The 18,373-nt window shown below is 42.0% G+C and overlaps 1 protein-coding gene across 1 annotated transcript; it reads right to left on the reverse strand.

Moving 5' to 3' along the window:
* Positions 1–463: 463 nt before the first annotated feature.
* On the reverse strand, positions 464–18,010 carry CTSC (cathepsin C). Its single transcript, XM_018071389.3, is given in 10 exon segments — positions 464–1,597; positions 2,351–2,482; positions 5,028–5,143; positions 7,242–7,397; positions 7,811–7,977; positions 17,168–17,313; positions 17,846–17,882; positions 17,884–17,933; positions 17,936–17,992; positions 17,995–18,010. Coding segments are annotated over 10 exon segments (1,380 nt in total). The 3' UTR covers positions 464–1,094.
* Between the last annotated feature and the right edge of the window lie 363 nt (positions 18,011–18,373).

Genomic DNA, 18,373 nt, shown 5'->3' on the forward strand with positions numbered 1-18,373 from the left:
CATTTTAACAGGTTACTAAAGAAGTCAACTTCTACCCATGAAACAGGGGTTTTATGCCACTCTTGTTTACTCAGGTGGAGAACAGCAAAGGCCAGTGCTGTGTTAACCAAGTACTGTGTTGCAGCTCAGAAATGGTTAATTCCAAGTGTTGCAATTCTCCCCCTCAACTCTATTTTTCTACCTTGCGTATTTGAAAGAAATAGGGCAACAGATTAACAGAAAAGTCTAAAGCAAGATTACTGGGGAATTAGCAAATTTACTCAATGAATTGTCCCATATCCACAGCCTGGACAACTTGCTCAATGCTGTTGCGGTATCTCAGCTTCAGCTGTAAGATTATTAGTTCCTCTCTTCTCTCATCTTCCTTTCCCATCAGTTTATATCCTGCTGAAGCAAAAAGTTCTTGACAAGAAGCTTACAGAGACAGGTCACCAAAGAAGCAATTTCTTCCACAAGAACTAACTCCTATAGGAGTCGGGTAATTTTTATTGAACTCTGAAATGATCAATTGCAAAGCACAGCAATAAAATCCAGAGCTGGAACATTCAGTAACAGCCTGAAACATAGACTTGATTTCTATTGTCATAAGGGTTTGACATGCAGTTTTTACAGGACACTTAAAGCTTTAAAATTTCCTTTTAATCAGTGTAATTGCCCATTCCCTCCCCAATCCACACATTTGTTCTAAATTGCAGTGACTTCCTGATTTCTGAGAAGTAAGGCACTACAGTGTCCTTTCAAAGCAGTTACAGATTACCACAGCAGACGCTTCCCTCTGAGCTCTGAAGGTCAAGATTGTCCATGGAAAAAAATGCAACTGGTAACTAAAGATGTATATCTAGTGATGAATAACTAATCAGCATTGCTACCAAAACAGCCATTCTATGTCATCTACCATCAGACTCGAGAGGAAGCCTTCAGTGCATAGAGCAGAATTAACAGTGTTCATCCTCTCACACAGGGAAACTGCTCTGTTTTGGAAAAATTCATTAAAGCTGTCCTGTTCAAGCCAGGGGACAGATTTTAAGCATAGTCTTCAACAATTGGTATGTTCGTATGGCTCAGGACAAGGCACTGGATGAAGACCTCTACATTTATAATTTTGCAATAGGAGTTGCAGCCACTGCAATGCTTTCAATTGCACATTCATCAGTGCCACGGCGGATTCTGAAATAACCATCTTCTCCCCATGAGGTGCCCCAGCTGTTCTTCACAATCCAGAATTTCTCACCACTTTCTGGGTCTGCACCATAGCCCACCAGCAAGACAGCATGATTGGTCAATTCAAAAGGATTTGAGTCATCTTGCAGACCAGTATGGTGGTAGATCCCCTCTTTATAAAGCATGAAATCATTATAAACCTCAAAGGCAACAGCCATTGGCCCATGCTGAACAAGCTCAAGTTTCATCAGGGCTTCATTGCAGCCTCCGTAGAAACCACCAACGTAGTGGTACTCGGAAGTGTAGTAGTGGTAACAGCTGCGTTTGAAAAGGCATGGAGAATCTTGGGCTGTGTAAGGGAAGCAGTCCTCTTCCACCACACCGAAGTCTTGGACATACTTTCCAGCAATGAGATATGGGAAGCCACCATCACAACCTAAACAAAAAAAATATGTGCTTATTACCTTGGAGAGTTATTTGAGGTGGGAGCCTCTCCTACTTATATCTTTTGGAATACTTTCAGATATACATGCACTGCAGAGACCCAGACAATCCTAATATTCTAGTTAGCCATAGCTACCTTCTGTAACACACAAGGCAAAATTCCCATTTGTGGGAACTATACTGGGAACGTAATACATAGACCCCTTTCTCATTCAATTGCTCCTGACAATCCCCATCAGGAAGAGCAGTTAGTTACATGCAGTACAAAGACCTGACTAATAAGCATACAGTCCTCCAGAAAGCTTGAGTCACTGCTTTTGCTCATCTCCCCCTCCTTGTATGCTCCTCCTCCCTCTAAATATGCTACTGGAAGAATATTTAGTTCCAGTCTTTCTAGGAATGCATTGCAATTTAGCTACATTTTGAGCCCTACTCTTTAGATACTCCCCTTGTCACAGGTAGATCTACCTAAAATCCAGATCCAGTAACATCCCAAGCATGAGACCACCTGCTCCTGATTCAATCCAATCATTCATCCCACAAAGAGGTGGACTGACAACTCCGGAATTTTTTCCTGCAATCTTTAAAAAAATAAAAAAGTACTATAAAGTATAGCCTGGCAAAAACTTTATGAAAGAACTAAATTGTGTGCGATGGGGAAGGCACAGAAGTTTTTAATATATGCTCTCCTTCTACAGTATTATCAAAACTTGAAAGCTGTCATTGTAAATACCAGCACACTTACCCTGAGAATACTGGCTGCAAGACACAACCTGCTGTGGACTAAAGATTGGTTTCTGAGTATTGTTTGTAAGGATACGTATTCTTGCTTCCAGCATGCCCATGGAGGAAAACGCGTAACAGCTGCCACATGAGCCTAAGAAGGGGAGAAAACGGAACCATGAAGAGCAGTCAGTAACGCAAACAAGGCTAGTCACCTACAGTCAGGTACAACTAATTCCTAGAGTCCACTGAGTCAAAACTTACCAGATGGGATTAGAAGTTAAAAACCAATGGAGCAGAAACTTTATATCTACATTTAGCTTTTAAGCACGCAATTAAAAAAACCCACTTCTAACAACTTCTGAAGGAACACAGAGCTTATGCAAGAATAAGAGACAGCATACTGCTCTTCAGTGTTTTTTCAGCAGTACCTTTTAAGAGCTATCCTATTATGCTATTCCTTCAGAATGAACCTACAGGGACCGCATTACCCAGGGCAGAGAAGGCTCAGTCTACTGCCTCAGACAACAACCCTTTATGGAGTACATATGCTAAGGGGCAATGAACTATTTGAAGTGAATGCTGACATTACTGTTCTTATTTCAACCTACCAATGGATTTAGTCCCGTAATCTCCAGTTGAGAAAATATTCCACCTCTCCAGCTACCCCTAAAACAACCAACTTTTAGAGACTAGTAGTATAAATAGCAAGTTTGATATAGAGAAGTCATCCCAGCTCCCCTTGCTTTCCAAGGGCATGTAATTGTACGCTGGCTTTTCAGAGGCCCTTAACTTCCCTTTGGTTTTCCGGCAGAGTTAAGTTTCCTTACTTTTGCATCAAAATTTAGTATTGCTTCTAGCTTTAGGCCTCTTCACTTCCTAGGACCTTCCTTTCACATATAAAAACCTTTAGAAGTGGAATGACAAGCATCACAGGGAAGAACAATTACTTGGATGGGGTCCTATTTTATCTACTGATTGTCACCAAGGTCCATGATTTCCTTTTGTTTCCTGACAGCAGGAAAGTCAAATATTGCAGAGCTATGAAAACAAGGGAGGCCTGAGGAACAAAACAAAATACTTTCTCTTGAACTGTGTGGGTGTATAAAAGCACAGCTATTACAAAAGCAAGATTTTGTGAAATTGCACCTTCACTCAGATGCATCTCTGAAGAGAAGGGGCAAAATCAGCCTGAACACGAACACTCCTTTGCCCAGCAGGGCAAAGTGAAGCAGTGAAAGATGCCACCCACTCACTGTACAGTCACAGCATCTTAGATGGGCCACACTGAACACTTTGTTGCATCTTGTGTGCAAAAATGTAAAAAATGCAATTCACACAACCATTTCAGTCCATTGGATTGGCTGCTAAATTTCCCTCCTGCTACCCCAGTGGCATTTGTGAGGCTCACAGACTGACCTCTTTTGGAGGTTTTGTTTGTGTGGGTTTTTTTTGTTTGTTTATTTCTCTTTTTAAAGCCTGAAAGCTAAAATACTAATTTGATAGAGCAGAATGGATATTCCACAGACATTTAACATACTCAGCATGGACTTTTAGATTACAGGAAAAGTGTAGGAAGCTTTATTATTGGAAACAACAGAGTAGCTCTCATTTAGAGAAACTCTGAAGCAACATACTGGAGAAAGGGTAAGTTTGGAACTAAGTGTTCAATTATCTGGCAGCTAAAAGAGCCTTTGGTATATTCACAGTTCACACCAGGAGAGAGTAGAGGACTCACACCTACACAGGACCAGGACCATATAATTTCCTGTTGCCATCTTCCAGTGATGCAATGTATCAGCTTGCAAGCTAGAACTCCCACAAGCCTTCCTATGCTTCTTCTGCTACCAGGGGCCCAGCTGGCAGAATAACTAACCCATAAATGAGGGACCAGTGATTTAAGTAACTCCTTCCCCACCATGCTAATGTTATGTTCCCTTCCCCAAAAAGTTGTACCTAGATAACTACCAGAAGACGCAAGTTTATTTGGAAATGGTAGTTCAGGCAAAGGACACATTAACTGAGTCCACTTCTGGCTTCCATTAATTCAGGTCTAACCATCTAATTCAGGTCTCTCACACCACAGTGCTATAAAAGCACTTCCTACAGAATACACATATAGCAGTATGGTATACTTTTTATTCTCCTTTAAGCTAAATAATTCCCTATCACAGGGCAAAGAAAAAAAAATAGTTTTATCAGTATTCTATATTTATCAGTGTCCACAATTTTCACAGAGACTAATGCCTCCTCTTGCAACTAACCATTTAAGTAACTCCTAAATTTATCAGGGTGGCAAGACTTGGAGGCAATATAAACAATTTTCATGGGTTTATTCATTAAAGCTGCATGATAATTTGCCATCAGCAAGAATTAGGGAAAGAGTTTGATGTACATCAGTTCAGTGAGTGTACAGAAAACTGTGGCTGAGATGGATTGGACAAAACTTGAGAGCTGTCTTTATACAGGGTTCTGTGGTAATTGGCCTTCACTCCAGCAAGCTACACTGCTGTCTGGATAAGCCACTACCATCACCTATTTCAGCAGTGTTGGTAGCCAGGACTCCAACCAGTTTCCACAGGTTATTCATAGTAAAGGTGCAATCTGTCAACTGTAAGACACTTCTTGCTAACAGTAAATTATGAAGTACATCAAAAGAGCACTAGAGCATTTCATTCAGAGTTTTTATTCATTTTTACCTTGATTCCGAATAGGGCTGACATAATTGACACCATTCACATTTCTCCAGTCCCAGGATTCTGGCAAGCTTGAAACTTTTTTTAGTAATTCAGGTGTTAGAGGTGCAGGCTTTGGTCTAAAGAGGAGAAAATGATTTTGAGAAACATACCACGCTCTAGACAAGGAAACAATTACATAACACTCAGTTTTCATCTTTTGGCTTTTACTAGTTGGACTTACTTCACACTATGCAATTTGAAATAGTCTCCATCTAAACTGAGTGGGTGTCAATCTGAAGAGATTAGTTTCAGCAGGATGTAAGACCTACTCAAATATGCTCCCTGACGGAACTATATTATGAACTATCCGCTGCTGAGGAATACACATTCAGTACAGGAAGCTCAGTTTGCAAGCTGCAGTGCCAGCTGCAGATTGAGTTCTGAGTGGCCTAATGAGAGGCTGTGAACTGAAGACCCTTTGCATAACCAAGGGCCTGGGGACCTCCAGCCAAGCCACACCGGACACTCAGAGACACAGCAGGAGTCGAGGAGTCCAGATTTTCACTGCTTAGCCTGTGAGTGGATAAAAGCCCCAGGGTTTCTTTGTTTGGGGCCCCTCCACAGAAGTACCAGCTTAAGCTGTTATTTTGTTATTTAGTTATTGCATCAAGATTAAATTATTTTATGTATCTGGACATCTGAGACTCTGCTATGGGAAACCTGGAGTCAAGCCAGGAAGGAAACCTGGTCTGACTGCGTGAGTGTGGGGTCTGTAGCTGCAAAGGGGCCTCGGTTCCAGCTCAGGTGCTGTGAGAGTGACTGCCAGAGTGGCTTCTGGATGGTCAAACAGGGACGTCTCCTAAACATCTACAAGCTGCTGAGGTCAAATACCTTTGTGCTCATCTCAAGTGCTGAGGGTCACTGCAACACAGTTCTGCAGCAGATATTTTACACCTCTGCTATCACAAGGTATGTAGAATATCTGACTGCAGAAGGCACCTTGTCTTGCCAGCATGCACTGACAGCAGCTACAGACTGTTTAACTGCAGACAGACATGGCTTACATCAACACTTCACTAGATGTAGTACCACTTGTCTCAGAAACTTCTCTGGAGCAAGTTTTTACTGTGACTATTGAAGAAGTATTGAATATTTCCTCATTTACCACTTGCAGCCAAGTGATGCTCATACATCAGCAAGCCAAGAGCTTTCTGTATTCAGCCTTCACACAACCCAATGCTTGTCCTTAGGTGCCATTCACAAATACCAGACACTGGAATCTGTTCTGAAAGTAGGAGAGGGCCAACCAAATACCATCATGGCACTGTATGGGTGCAACAGGCTATTGTTACCAAGTAGTTTACTGTATTTGAAGATGATCTACAAGGTGAGTTCTGTCTATATGATGAAACCATGATAATCTGCATAATTATCCCACACAAATCAGCAGTTTTATTATAGAGTAGGACTTTCTTCTACAACACACAATTGCCACAGTTTGGAAAACTAAGTAGCATTCCTACTCACAGGAATACCAAGAGTGAAAAAAGCAAAAATGCCAAGAAGGTAGAAAGCTGTAAAGAAGAGAATCTTTAGATCAAGGAACTCTAGTTTGCAAATTAATCTAGAGGACGATGTACAAATCCCCATTACTGCTCTCTGCTCAGTGATCTGCAAGACCCTGAAGGCATTCTTGGGGCTGCTTTCATGCTTCTTGAGACACTACTCCTGTTAGAGCATCCTGTTGAAGGCATGGCAAATTATCTAAGTAATCAGGGAATTCCCTCAGAAATCTTTAATATTTATGTTTAATGGCAGAATGCAGTTCACTGCTTTTTAATTGCAATTATGAACTAGCAGAACCAGGACAAAGTACAAGCAGAAACTCCTGACTGTGGCAAGCAGCTGATGAGCAGACACGAGAGTGAGATGACAACAGAGACTGTCCCACTTCTTCCCTGCACATATGAGTTCAGCAGTGAGCTACTGGGCAAGATTAAAGGGTAGGTTACTCTATTTGTCTCAACTGTTTGAGATGATAGATGCTCAGAATAATCATTCAAATGAAAACTATATTGGGACCCCATGACTATGAGCTGGAAGGCCCTGAAACTTGATTAAACATCTGACCTACAAGCCAAAACACAGCTAGAAAGCGCCAGGACAAATATAAGCAGAGTCTTGGCAGCAGCGAGGTTTATGGCAAAACAAAAGGTTTTGTTTTGTTTCAACTACCTTGAAGCTCTGGAATAGAGACCCCCAGCTCTTCTAGTTAGTTCTTCCAGGGCAAAATGCTCATACTCCTTGTATCTTGCCGCTCTCCACGACTTCTGATGAGCATTGATAGCATTTACGAAATCAGGGTTGTGCACATAACGCCTCCCTGAAAGTCTGTAAACAAAAGCAACCAAACAAAACAGTAAGAAAAGGACAGATTGGAAAATAAAGGTGTTCTCTAAACTCAATATGTAAAAGACTAACTCTGGAAGTGTCTTGTGATAGGTACTGATAAATAAACATGGAAATATTGGATCAAGGCAAGGTTCCTTAAACCTGAGACTAACTAGATATAATCATCTTGCTTAGACATGCCAGTTTTGTAACTGAGCTTCGCCACAGGAGAAACTCTGACGTGACAGGCACACGCTCCTCTGTTTTAGTGCATTCAGGTTTTATTTCCAACATTATAACTGGTATTAACTTTGCCCTCAGTAATGGAATTGGTCCTTATGGTTTTAGTTAAAACCTGATGGACAGTTATGAAACATTTTATTCCAGGAAAAGCTCACTTATCTGTTGCTTACCTTCCCCTGGGCTTCTGGAGAGGCAGCTCGTTTATGTGAACATCTGAAGGAGATGAAGTAATCTTCTGTCCAATGAAACAAGCCCAATTGTGGCCAAGTACATCATGTACCCATCCTGGTAGAGTCTCATTACAGTAGCTGGTTACATTCTGGCCTTCCTTTTTGTACTGTAATGTGAAGAAGTTATGCTGGTGTTGAGCAGATGCATTTGTTAGCCTAACAGCAGTTCCCCACCCACTCAGCTGCTTCTTGCCTGTGTTTCAGAGGAAGTGACCAAACATATAATCCAGAGGTTAAGTAGATAAATGAAACTGATACTTATCAAATCACTGCAGAAGACAATCATGTTGTGACTTGCACTAGCAACAAAGCATGCATTAATATCAGCATCAACTAACAGGTGCTAGTTGTTTGGGTTCAACAGATACTTTCTCAGCAAGATGCAAAAGACCTCTTAGTACTTACCCTTCTCTTCAAGGCCCTGAGGTTTGTTGCTCCACATATGTGACTAGTCCAGCTAACTCTGGACTACTTCAAAAGTTTGAGAAACTAGGACTCAAACACAGGAAGGATAGCAAGTTTCTCTCATCCAGTAACCTCTCAGGGAAATATGTACTATTTCTATATTTATTTGTGTGTAATTTATGTACTGTTTTTGTTTTACAAGTCAGAACCAAAGATGAGACTTCCTGCAACTGCTTAAAGCTTGAGCTGTGATGGTACAGCATCAAGAAACAACTTCACGTGAACTATCAAAATGAAACAGTATGAAATGATGATCTGCTGAGAACAACTCATTTAAAGTAGGCAGTGAGGAGAGTGTTACTAAGGTCTCAAATACTGAGTCCTAACACTTCCCTGTTCACACAGGTCTTCATTTTAGCACTGAAGAGTAATAATGTTACGTATTCAGTAAAATGTGTCTTCATACAACAGTTAGCACTAACACTTTACCCAGCTACGTAAGTTTTCTGAATTAGCAATTCTTTGACAGCAGAATGTCTCAGGATGGGGCAGGGGGCGTGTGGCTCTTTACTCATTACTCATCTCTTAAGGTTAGAGCCTGTTTTGTATTAAACTACAAAGGAGCCTGAAAATCCCAAGCAACAAAAGCTTTAACTTTACTCTTCTAATCACAAAAATAGAATCCAAGTTTCCTAGTCCAAAAATACTTCCTTAAATCTCATTGGAATTGCACATGTACAACAGTACAGGGATTTTGGAACTATGTTTCAACAAAATGCTTGCTCAGCTTCTTTACTGAAGAAAGTGGTGGTTTTTGGTGACGGAAATGCCCCAAGATGGAAATGAGTAATTAAAGAGACAGGGATATTGTGACTCCGTACAGGTTTTGTGGGAAATCTGAAGGAGAACATGTAGTGAAATAATTAAGTTTATCGATCAAAGGAATAAAATTAAAGGCTAATTCTCTGTTTTAGAACAGGAATTTGCTTTGTCCCCAGTCTGGAGGTTGCAGAGGCTTCATATCTACACTCCTGCTTGTCTAGCAAGGCAAGCAAGTTTGCTGACTGGAGCAGCATGGGGGCACTTGGAAGCTGAGCTGTTGCCTTGCTCTATTCATCCTCTCTTACTGTGCAAGACTGTGCAATATAGGATATAACTACACTTGGCCACATAGCAAGGGCAAGGTCCAGAGACGATTTGAGAAATACCCTCTTCACAACAGGAATGCTAGAAATCCAGACACCCAAAAGCAACAGGTTAGTGACTTTACATCTATAATTTACTGTGAGATCACTTTATTGGCTCTACACAACAGCATTAAATTAATACCTGTCTTTTTTATGTAAAAGTTGCCACAGATTATAACAAGACCAAGTACAGCTATTCTCAATAAACACAGGCCTTCAATCTAAATATGTGAAGATTAGAGGAACAGGCCTGCTTCCTGCAACAATCAGACACAGATCCTGCCTAGTATACAGTTATACTGAATTAAATTAAAATTAAATTAGATTTAGGACTTAACTTGTTGACTTTTTTTTCATGAAGACATCTGATAACTAGCAAATTAAAACAACAAAATGCCTTTTTTTTTCCTGTTTTGTTTTTCTCTCCTAAAAATCCCTGTCCTTTTCCAGGAGATCAAATTCATTGCTTTTTTAAAGATGTAGATAAACCAGAACAGCATTCACAACATTTGTGCAACTTATCTTTTGGGAAAGTGAATTTAGCAAGTTTCTTACACTGTTCTTTCAGTTCATACATATCAGCAAAACTAGGAAGGACAACTGCTGGACAACTGCTGCATGCATTTTCTCTGCAGACCTAAGGTGATGGTTTTCATTTCTGAGTTAATAAGAGACCACTGCAACCATGCCACGTGGTAACTCATCAGCCAATGTTCACATCCGCAGCATTAAGTAAACTGCATCCAGTGATCTGACCAGTCTAGGACAACTCCTGTAAAAAGGCATCAAATATACTCAACAGTTCCAATTCTGAGGTTTAAACTTTAATTCTATTTCAAATGCATATTTTTCTCAAGCCTGACAACTCACATGACTTTGCCTAATGCCAGAATTTAGCCAAGCCACTCCAACAACATGAACCTTAAAAGGCTTCATGTAACTAGACTTCAAAGACTGCTGTCAGATATTTGAACCCCAGGTAAGGTTTTTGGTGCAGTATACTTTTAATAGCATCTTTCCTGTGTTGGTCATCATGACAATCTATCTGCATATTCACTTCTAGTCCTGGTAAAAAAACATAATTGTTTAAAGCTTTCTTTAAATCTTTAATCTCACTAAGGGGAAAGCACAAAAGGATGGAGACCTTATTGGAAACGTTATTTTAACAGGGATTCAGCAGTGCTACAAACACAGGCTGCCCACCCATCCCCTTTTACATCTAATGTTCTCAACTTAAGCAGTGCTTGGGCAAGAAGCCAACTTGAGTTCTAGGGGGTGGGACTACCCTATACAATTAGAGGACTGGGTAATCACCACCCATAGGAAGTTCAACAAGGGGAAGTGCCAGATTCTGCACCTGGGATGGGGCAACCCTGGATGTACGTACAGACTGGGCAATGAGATGCTGGAAAGCAGTGCCACAGAAAGGGAGCTGGGGGTCCTGGTTGACAGCAAGTTGAATATGAGTCAGCAGTGCCCCGGCAGCCAGGAAGGCCAACGTGTCCTGAGGGGCATCAGGCAGAGCATCACCAGTTGGTTGAGGGAGGGAATTGTCCTGCTCTGCTCTGCATTGTGGTGGCCTCACCTTGAATATTGTGTGCAGTTTTTGGGCACCACAATATAGGAAAGATATTAAGCTCTTACAGAGCATCCCATCCTAAGGAGGGCAATGAATATGGTGAAGGGCCTTGAGGGGAAGCCGTATGAGGAGCGGTTGAGGTCACTTGGTCTGTTCTGCCTGGAGAAGAGGAGACTGAGGGGAGACCTCATTGCAGGTCTCATGTACAACTTCCTCATGAGGGGAAGAGGAGGAGCAGGCACTGATCTCTTCTCTCTGGTGACCAGAGACAGGACCCAAAGGAATGGCCTGAATTTGTGTCAGGGGAGGTTTAGGTTGGATATTAGAGAAAGGTTCTTCACCCAGAGGGTCACTGGACACTGGAACAGGCTCCCCAGGGAAGCGGTCACAGCACCAAGCCTGACAATTCAAGAATCATTTGAACAATAGAACAATACTCTCAGGCACATGGTGTGACTCTTTGGGATGGTCCTGTGCAGGGCCAGAATTTGGACTCAGTGATCCTTGTGGGTCCCTTCCAACTTGGCATATTCTGTGATTAAGCCTGGTGGAAAGACTTATCACTCATTTGTTACCAAATTTACAAGTGTGGCTATGCATTTTAAGACAGGAAGCACACACTGAATTAGAACAGAGTTGCAGACTTGCAGATGCCATACTGTACAAAAATACAGAAGATTATGTTAGCAGAACAAAGTACTGCATCTTGCTACCTGATATAAAATGCAAGCAAGTATCAACTGTAGGGGTATTTTCTTTACTCTAGAGAAAATTCTCAAATTCTGAGACCTGCGCTTTCAGATTTACACTTTAGGGAAGCAGCAGTTGCACAATGCCAGTTAAGGGAGCCCAAATAAGACAGGTTAAAAGTTGACTTTCAAGTGAAATGCAGAATGATTAAATAGCATTACCAGCTCTAGCACCTCTACTTTAGCACATGAAATGAAATGAATTCAGGGATTTTTTTCATATCTCAAAATTTAAACATAAACTACTGTCACATATCGAGGTTGGTTATTTCAGAACGGTAGTCCTTGATTTTAACCAAATTTGGGAGCATTGGGGAAGAGAGAAAAGGATGTGACAAAGATATCACCGAGTCAGTCTGGAAAAGACTAGTAACTTGAGTGGTGGAATATTCTATTATCTACTTCTTTCTTTTTGCTGAAGTGATTATACTGTTTCAAAATGAAAAAATGCCAGACTTGTGGGTTTTGCTAAAGGACATCTCAGAAATCAGAATTAGTACCAATTAGCTTAAGGTACAAACAGCAAGAACCTTACAACACTGTCTCCCTCAAAGTGGTAGTCTCAGCAATAAATACCTTAAAGTTATAAATAATTGAAATTAGTTAGCCTCAACTTTCCTTTCAGCCTCACTCTATCTTTTTATGTTATGCTGTTTCTATTTCTTTTGCCAACCCTCGGGGAAAAAAATAAAAACTTTAAAGCCTCATATATTGCATAGCCCTAAAGAATCCTTGTATCATCCAGCAGAAGCACATGTTCAAGCTTCTGCCAAGAGTCAGTAGACTAAATTCATATCCAAGTTCAGTATAGGGATGTTTCAGCAGCACACATCAAACAAGAGCATTCCTGCAAAACAAACAAGTTACTCTGTGCTACAAACAAACAGCAAGAACAATAACTATGACTTGTCAGAAGCAGAATGCAAGAATACAGTAGGACGCTGCATTTAACTTGGAAAACTTAAGAGAACAGCAATAAGACAATAGTTAGAAATAAAACACTGTTAGAGTTTCTTTACTTAAGATACTAAAGCAAACTGAGGAAAAAATGCATAGATAAGCTCACTCAATCCACTCCTTTGGTGTATATAATCATTTCCCCACAGACCCCAAGTCAAAGAACAACTAACTTGTAATGGTAGTGAGGCCCCACGAAAGTCTTAGTGGATGTCTGTTTAGCAAGCCACAGGAACAAAAAGCTTAAAAACTCATGCATCATCCAACAGGCTGTGTCTATATATACACAGTACAGTAGCTCTGATAAAGCCACCACTTAAGGCAAGCTCACAGCATTCTGGTCAGTAATTAATAGTTTAATTTTTTAACATGAAGCAGAAATACACCAGAAGTTCAGTTAGCACCAGCGGCACTTCTATGCCTGAAACACACAGACTACACTAATGGCTTAAATATAGTTCTTCACTGTGCCAAGCAACTCCATCTCTCTTCAATGTCAGAACAGGAGCATTACAGAATACAAGTTACAGGACCACAGTATATAAAAAGGACGTTTCTTCTGCCCTGTCACCATGATGAGGTTTTAGCCACATAACTTTAGTGCAACATAAAAAGAATTTGAAACTGATGAGCAGCCTTTGAGCAATAAACACTTCCTTGACAAGCCCAAACCCACTACTATGGAAAGAGATATGCAAGGCTTTCTGTATTATGGCTGTTCCAATACCACAGCCTGCTCCACGAACCAAGAAATTATTCCACAATCAAGCAGTAACTCCAGAACCATGTTCACACTCTAAGGTTACTTCAGAGTGAATTAAGTAATTTTACCAAGTAGCAAAAGCAACAGCCAATTACTCCATATTAAACATATTAGTTCTTTCTTGATGTAGAGCAAGAGACTACCAGCAAAGAAAATTCTTCCCTTCCATGAATTCCAAAGGGACTTTGTCTTATGACTTTTCAAATACTCAACAGTGATCAAGGCTAAGCAATATACTATGAGATTGCTTTTACACTTTCCTCTTATTGCATTTCCAGGGAGGAAGGCCCTTGCTAGTTAGTATTCTAGTTTACCCTTTTTACTCCAAAGACTTCTCAAGTATGACCAACACTAAGCAAATTAAGTCTGCTATGTTTATGTTACTTTCAGGTGCAAATGGTAGGAGTATTTTAAACAATAGGCAAACATTGTTCAAAAAACTCTGAAGCCTGCATTGAATGGAATATATTACTTATTCCCTAGAAATTTCAGGGTAGAAGATGATGAAAATCGTCTTACAAAAGAATTAGTTGCATTTGAAAGATAAAACCACATTTCTAGATTCTACCAGGACTAGACATTTTGTATTTCTATTTCATATGTAATGCAGTATTTACTGGATTAAAAGTAAACAGATATGCACAGCTAAATATGTCACAAAGTCAAACAGTTTGTAAGGAACCACTTCCTCCTTCCAAGTCCCCACTGATGGTTGTGAAGTAAGAATTTTGGAGATAGACAGCATTGCATGTTGTTGCCCAATAACATCAAGTAGTTATCTGCAGCAAAAAAATGCAACTATTAAGTGTTGTAGTATTTCCTCAGCCTTCTCAGACATTTTAGATGCATCCTGGTAATCTATTGTTTCCTTTAGAGGAGGAAAACTAATAGATGGTAACCGAATTTGGCTCTAATCCTCTCTATAATGTCTAAGAAAAGAAGTCTTTAAATTAAAGATGTCTTGCTGATGAATTCCTGACTACTGAACAATGAGCCAAACAAGCTTGCCATTTCTCAATACCAAAGGTGACTGCAAAACTAACAATTAATGCATTTGCTCACAAACGGCTAAAACACATACATTATTTGACTGGCCTTGTTTTGAGCAACAAGGTGAATCAGATGACCACCAAAAGTTCCTTCCAACCTAAATTATTCTATAAAAGTTTTGGTATATTGTTTTAAGATTACTCTTGCGAACAATGAAATACAAGAAATCAACACTTATTGATTATTTGACTTAGTGCTCATGTTCTGGGATGTATTTCACAAGGTACATCACAAGCAGAAGCAGAGCCTTCTCTGACTCTCAACTGTCTTCAAGTTGGCTCCTAACAGATCCATTTATGTTCCAGAGCAGGCCACACTGTTTCTATGATTGCACTGCTCACATACAAGAACTAATTTGATAATCAGCACCTGTTTCACTGCTCAGCATACCGGCTTGTAAAGCCACTCTGTATTTCAGTGTAAAATATCAGCCTAAGGATTCCCAGTCTGCTAGTTCAACTATATTCTCCTCAAATGAGTTCAACAACTGCTGAATTCAACCTGCCAGACACGACACCTCAAGCCTGAGTTCATGGAAATACTATAGCATAGTGTTCCAGTGTCCTCACAGAGGCAGCAATTCCTGCTACTTTTGAGGGAGGCCCTCCCACTGTAGGTAGGCTCATAGATGTGTCCCTGCCTAAGAAGTTTCAGAACAATTCTGCCCAATTAGACTACCTTTTGGTGTCCATACAGCTTTTGATGTATCACCTGCCAAAGCTATGAGAAGTGCACATAGCAGCAATTTAGTTTCACTGTCTTATACAGATGAGAATGTCAATCAGGTATTTCTCTCTCACACAAGTATAAGACCCTGTCTTATTTTTAAAAACTGCATTCTTATTTTAAAAATTTACAGTTATAAGAGTGCACTAGTCTTGACAGTGATTTATAGCAGCTGATATAGTGCCACATTTTTAACTTGTGAAGAAAACAGTGTTGATAATTCAGAGGTGTTTTAGTTATTGCTGAGCAGCACTTACACAGCATCGAGGCCTCACCTGCTCCTCAGAGAGCCCTGCCAGCAAGTAGGCTGGGGGTGCACAAGAAACTGGGAGGGGACACAGCCTGGACAGCTGACCCCAACTGACCAAGGGATATTCCATGTCGTACAATATCATGTACAGAAATAACAGTTGAGGAAAGAAGGAAAAAAGAGGAACATTCAGAATCATGACATCTGCCTTCTTGTGTAACAGTCACGCATGATGAAGACCCACTTCATGGAAATTGCTAAAGACCTGCTTACTGGTGACAAGTAGTGAACAAATTCCTTATTGTGCTTTGCTTGCCTACACAGCTTTTGCTTTACCTGTTAAAGTACCTTTATCTCAATCCATGAGTTTTTGCACTTCTATCCTCCCAGTTCTCTCCCCTGTCCCACTGGGGGGGAACAAGCAAGTGGCTGATTGGAGCTTTGCTACTTATCAGGGTAACCCCTATCTACACACTGGGGTTAACCTACAACAATGAGCACATAAATAACCCCCCATTAGTTATGTTAAACAGCCTACACAGTCCTTTACCTTACATGAGCTCAAATTGACACACAGAAAGCTGCAAGGAACTTGTAGTTAAATTCAAGCCTTATACATCACTTCTGTTCAGTAAGGATTACAATTCTCCTGGGAGAGCGGATTATCACTTTTCTTAACATCTGAAAACACTGACTTTAAAACAGCTACTGTAAAATAAACCATCTATGATGGCGCCTAGAAAGACGATGTAAAGCAAAAGTAATTTCTTCACCCTCCTTCTACTAGTGAAGGTTCAGTGATTTTGTGCTTGGACAAGGCCTAGGTGTTTACTGCTGACTCATCTGAAGCCAGACACAAGATCATGCTACCTGAAAAAACCAAGAAACATGTTCACTGTTCCCCTCCAGGACTGCATTCACCAACTATTGCAAGACATATCTGTCTCCCGGGTGACAAAGTTATCCTGCAGAGATTACTTCAAACCACCCTTCAGACTCACAATGCCACTCACTGGGACAGCAGCAGAGCACTCCTTTAACAACAGAGTTTTGTCCTGTCTACCCCCTGCCTGCCATCACTGTTTTCAGCTTGGTATGAAGTCATTAACAGGGACTGGAGAAAACAGTATTACTCCAGATGAATTAAAGCAGTATTCTGAAATAAAATTTAAAGAATCCTATAAATCCTTCAGCAAGGAGAACAGAAGGCTCCAAAATTTCCATGCATTAGAGAACATCTTTAAGGAAAGATAAAAGAAATGGTGTTTGCTATTTCACTTGGGTCCACAGTGTCAAGAAAAGTAAAAAAAAAAAAAAAAAAAAAAAAAAAAAATTCTGGCTACTAAGAGAGTTAGCTTCATGAAGGCCTACAAGGCATGCCAAGAAAGGAAAGCAGCAGCATCTGTAATTTTTTTTCAGATAATGCCCAGTATGGGCATTACTCCCTACCCAGGCACTGATAACTATTTCCTTATGTTAAAAAAATTCTTTGTCTAGTAATCTAGGCAAATCTTAGAATCAAATATAAGTGTCCCAACTGACCCACCATGCCACTCAGGGACTGAAGAGAAGCCTAACTATAAGCCATTTTAGCAACAGCCAGTGATCTAGTACACACCAAGTTAACTCACCTTAAAAAATGCAAACCACTTGTAGTCATTTATCACAATTTCAAAGCCTTGATTGTAAATCAAAGTGAAGAAACCATAGTTGCCCAGACTATCTTGAGCCACATCTAACTTCTGAAGGTTGACAAGCACCTTTTTCTCCACAGGCCCTAAAAGAAATACAGTCATTACAGCATGATTACTGTGTGGAAGAGATGAAAAGCTAAATAGTAACTCCCCGCTACTATTATCTCCTCGAGGGTATTTCCACGGGGCGCGGTATTTCCACCTCTCCGGATGCTGTCAGGCTCCCCCGACAGCCAGCTCCGGCAGCCGGTGGCTTCCCAGGAGGTGCCAGGTGTGTCGCCCAGCATAGCCACGCTCTCCTCCTGGTCACAGCCACTGCCCGGGCAGGCTGAGCAGGGCAGGGAGGCACCTGTGAGGGGCAGTGAGCAGGCAAGAGCCGTGGGGCTCATCAAGAGGCCTAGTCGAGCCCTAACCGAAACAAACAGAAGTGGTCAGACGCACTTCCATGCAGGAACCCGCCTCCTGTGCCGGCTCTGGGCTCTACCGGCACGGAGCCGCCGTTGCCCCCCTACCCACATCTCCTCGGGCTCCCCGGAACACCCTCTCTCCCGTCCCGGAGCGGCTGTGGGCACCCGGGGCTCCGCGGGGAACTGGCCAGGGCCGCCGCGGTCTCACCCGCCTGCGAGCAGTTGCCGTGGCGGCCGCCGGCCCGCCCAGACGCGGAGCTCCCAGTCGCCCAGCAGGTCGGCGAAGGAGCAGTTGCCGGCGTGTCGGCCACCACGGCCGCGGGCGGCGCCGCCAGCAGCACCAGCGCCACGCCCCCAGCGCCCACCCCGCCATTGCACCGCGCCCGCAGCGCCGCCTCCGCAGAAGTCGGCCCGGACGCCGCCACCTCCCCGCCCCGCCACCTCCCCCCCCGGGGCCGGGCCCGCCCGGGCCGGCTGCGCTCCGCCGGGAGGGGCAGGGCGTCTTCCACCCCGGAGGGTGTTCATTCCAAACGGCGTCCTCTGCTGCGAAGGGCGCCCACGTCTCCAAAGGGCATCCTGCCTCGCAAAGTGCATCCTCCTCACCGAAAAGCATCCTCCGCCCCAAAAGTTGTCCTCTCCGACGGGAGTCCTGCCCAAAGGGCATCTTCTTCCCCAAAGCCCATCCACCTCCCTGAAAGGCATCCTTCCCTCAAAGGGCAGCCTCCTGCCCAGATCC

Source organism: Manacus vitellinus, unplaced genomic scaffold (genome assembly GCF_001715985.3).
Source record: "Manacus vitellinus isolate BGI_N305 unplaced genomic scaffold, ASM171598v3 scaffold_2_pilon, whole genome shotgun sequence".
NCBI lineage: Eukaryota > Metazoa > Chordata > Aves > Passeriformes > Pipridae > Manacus > Manacus vitellinus.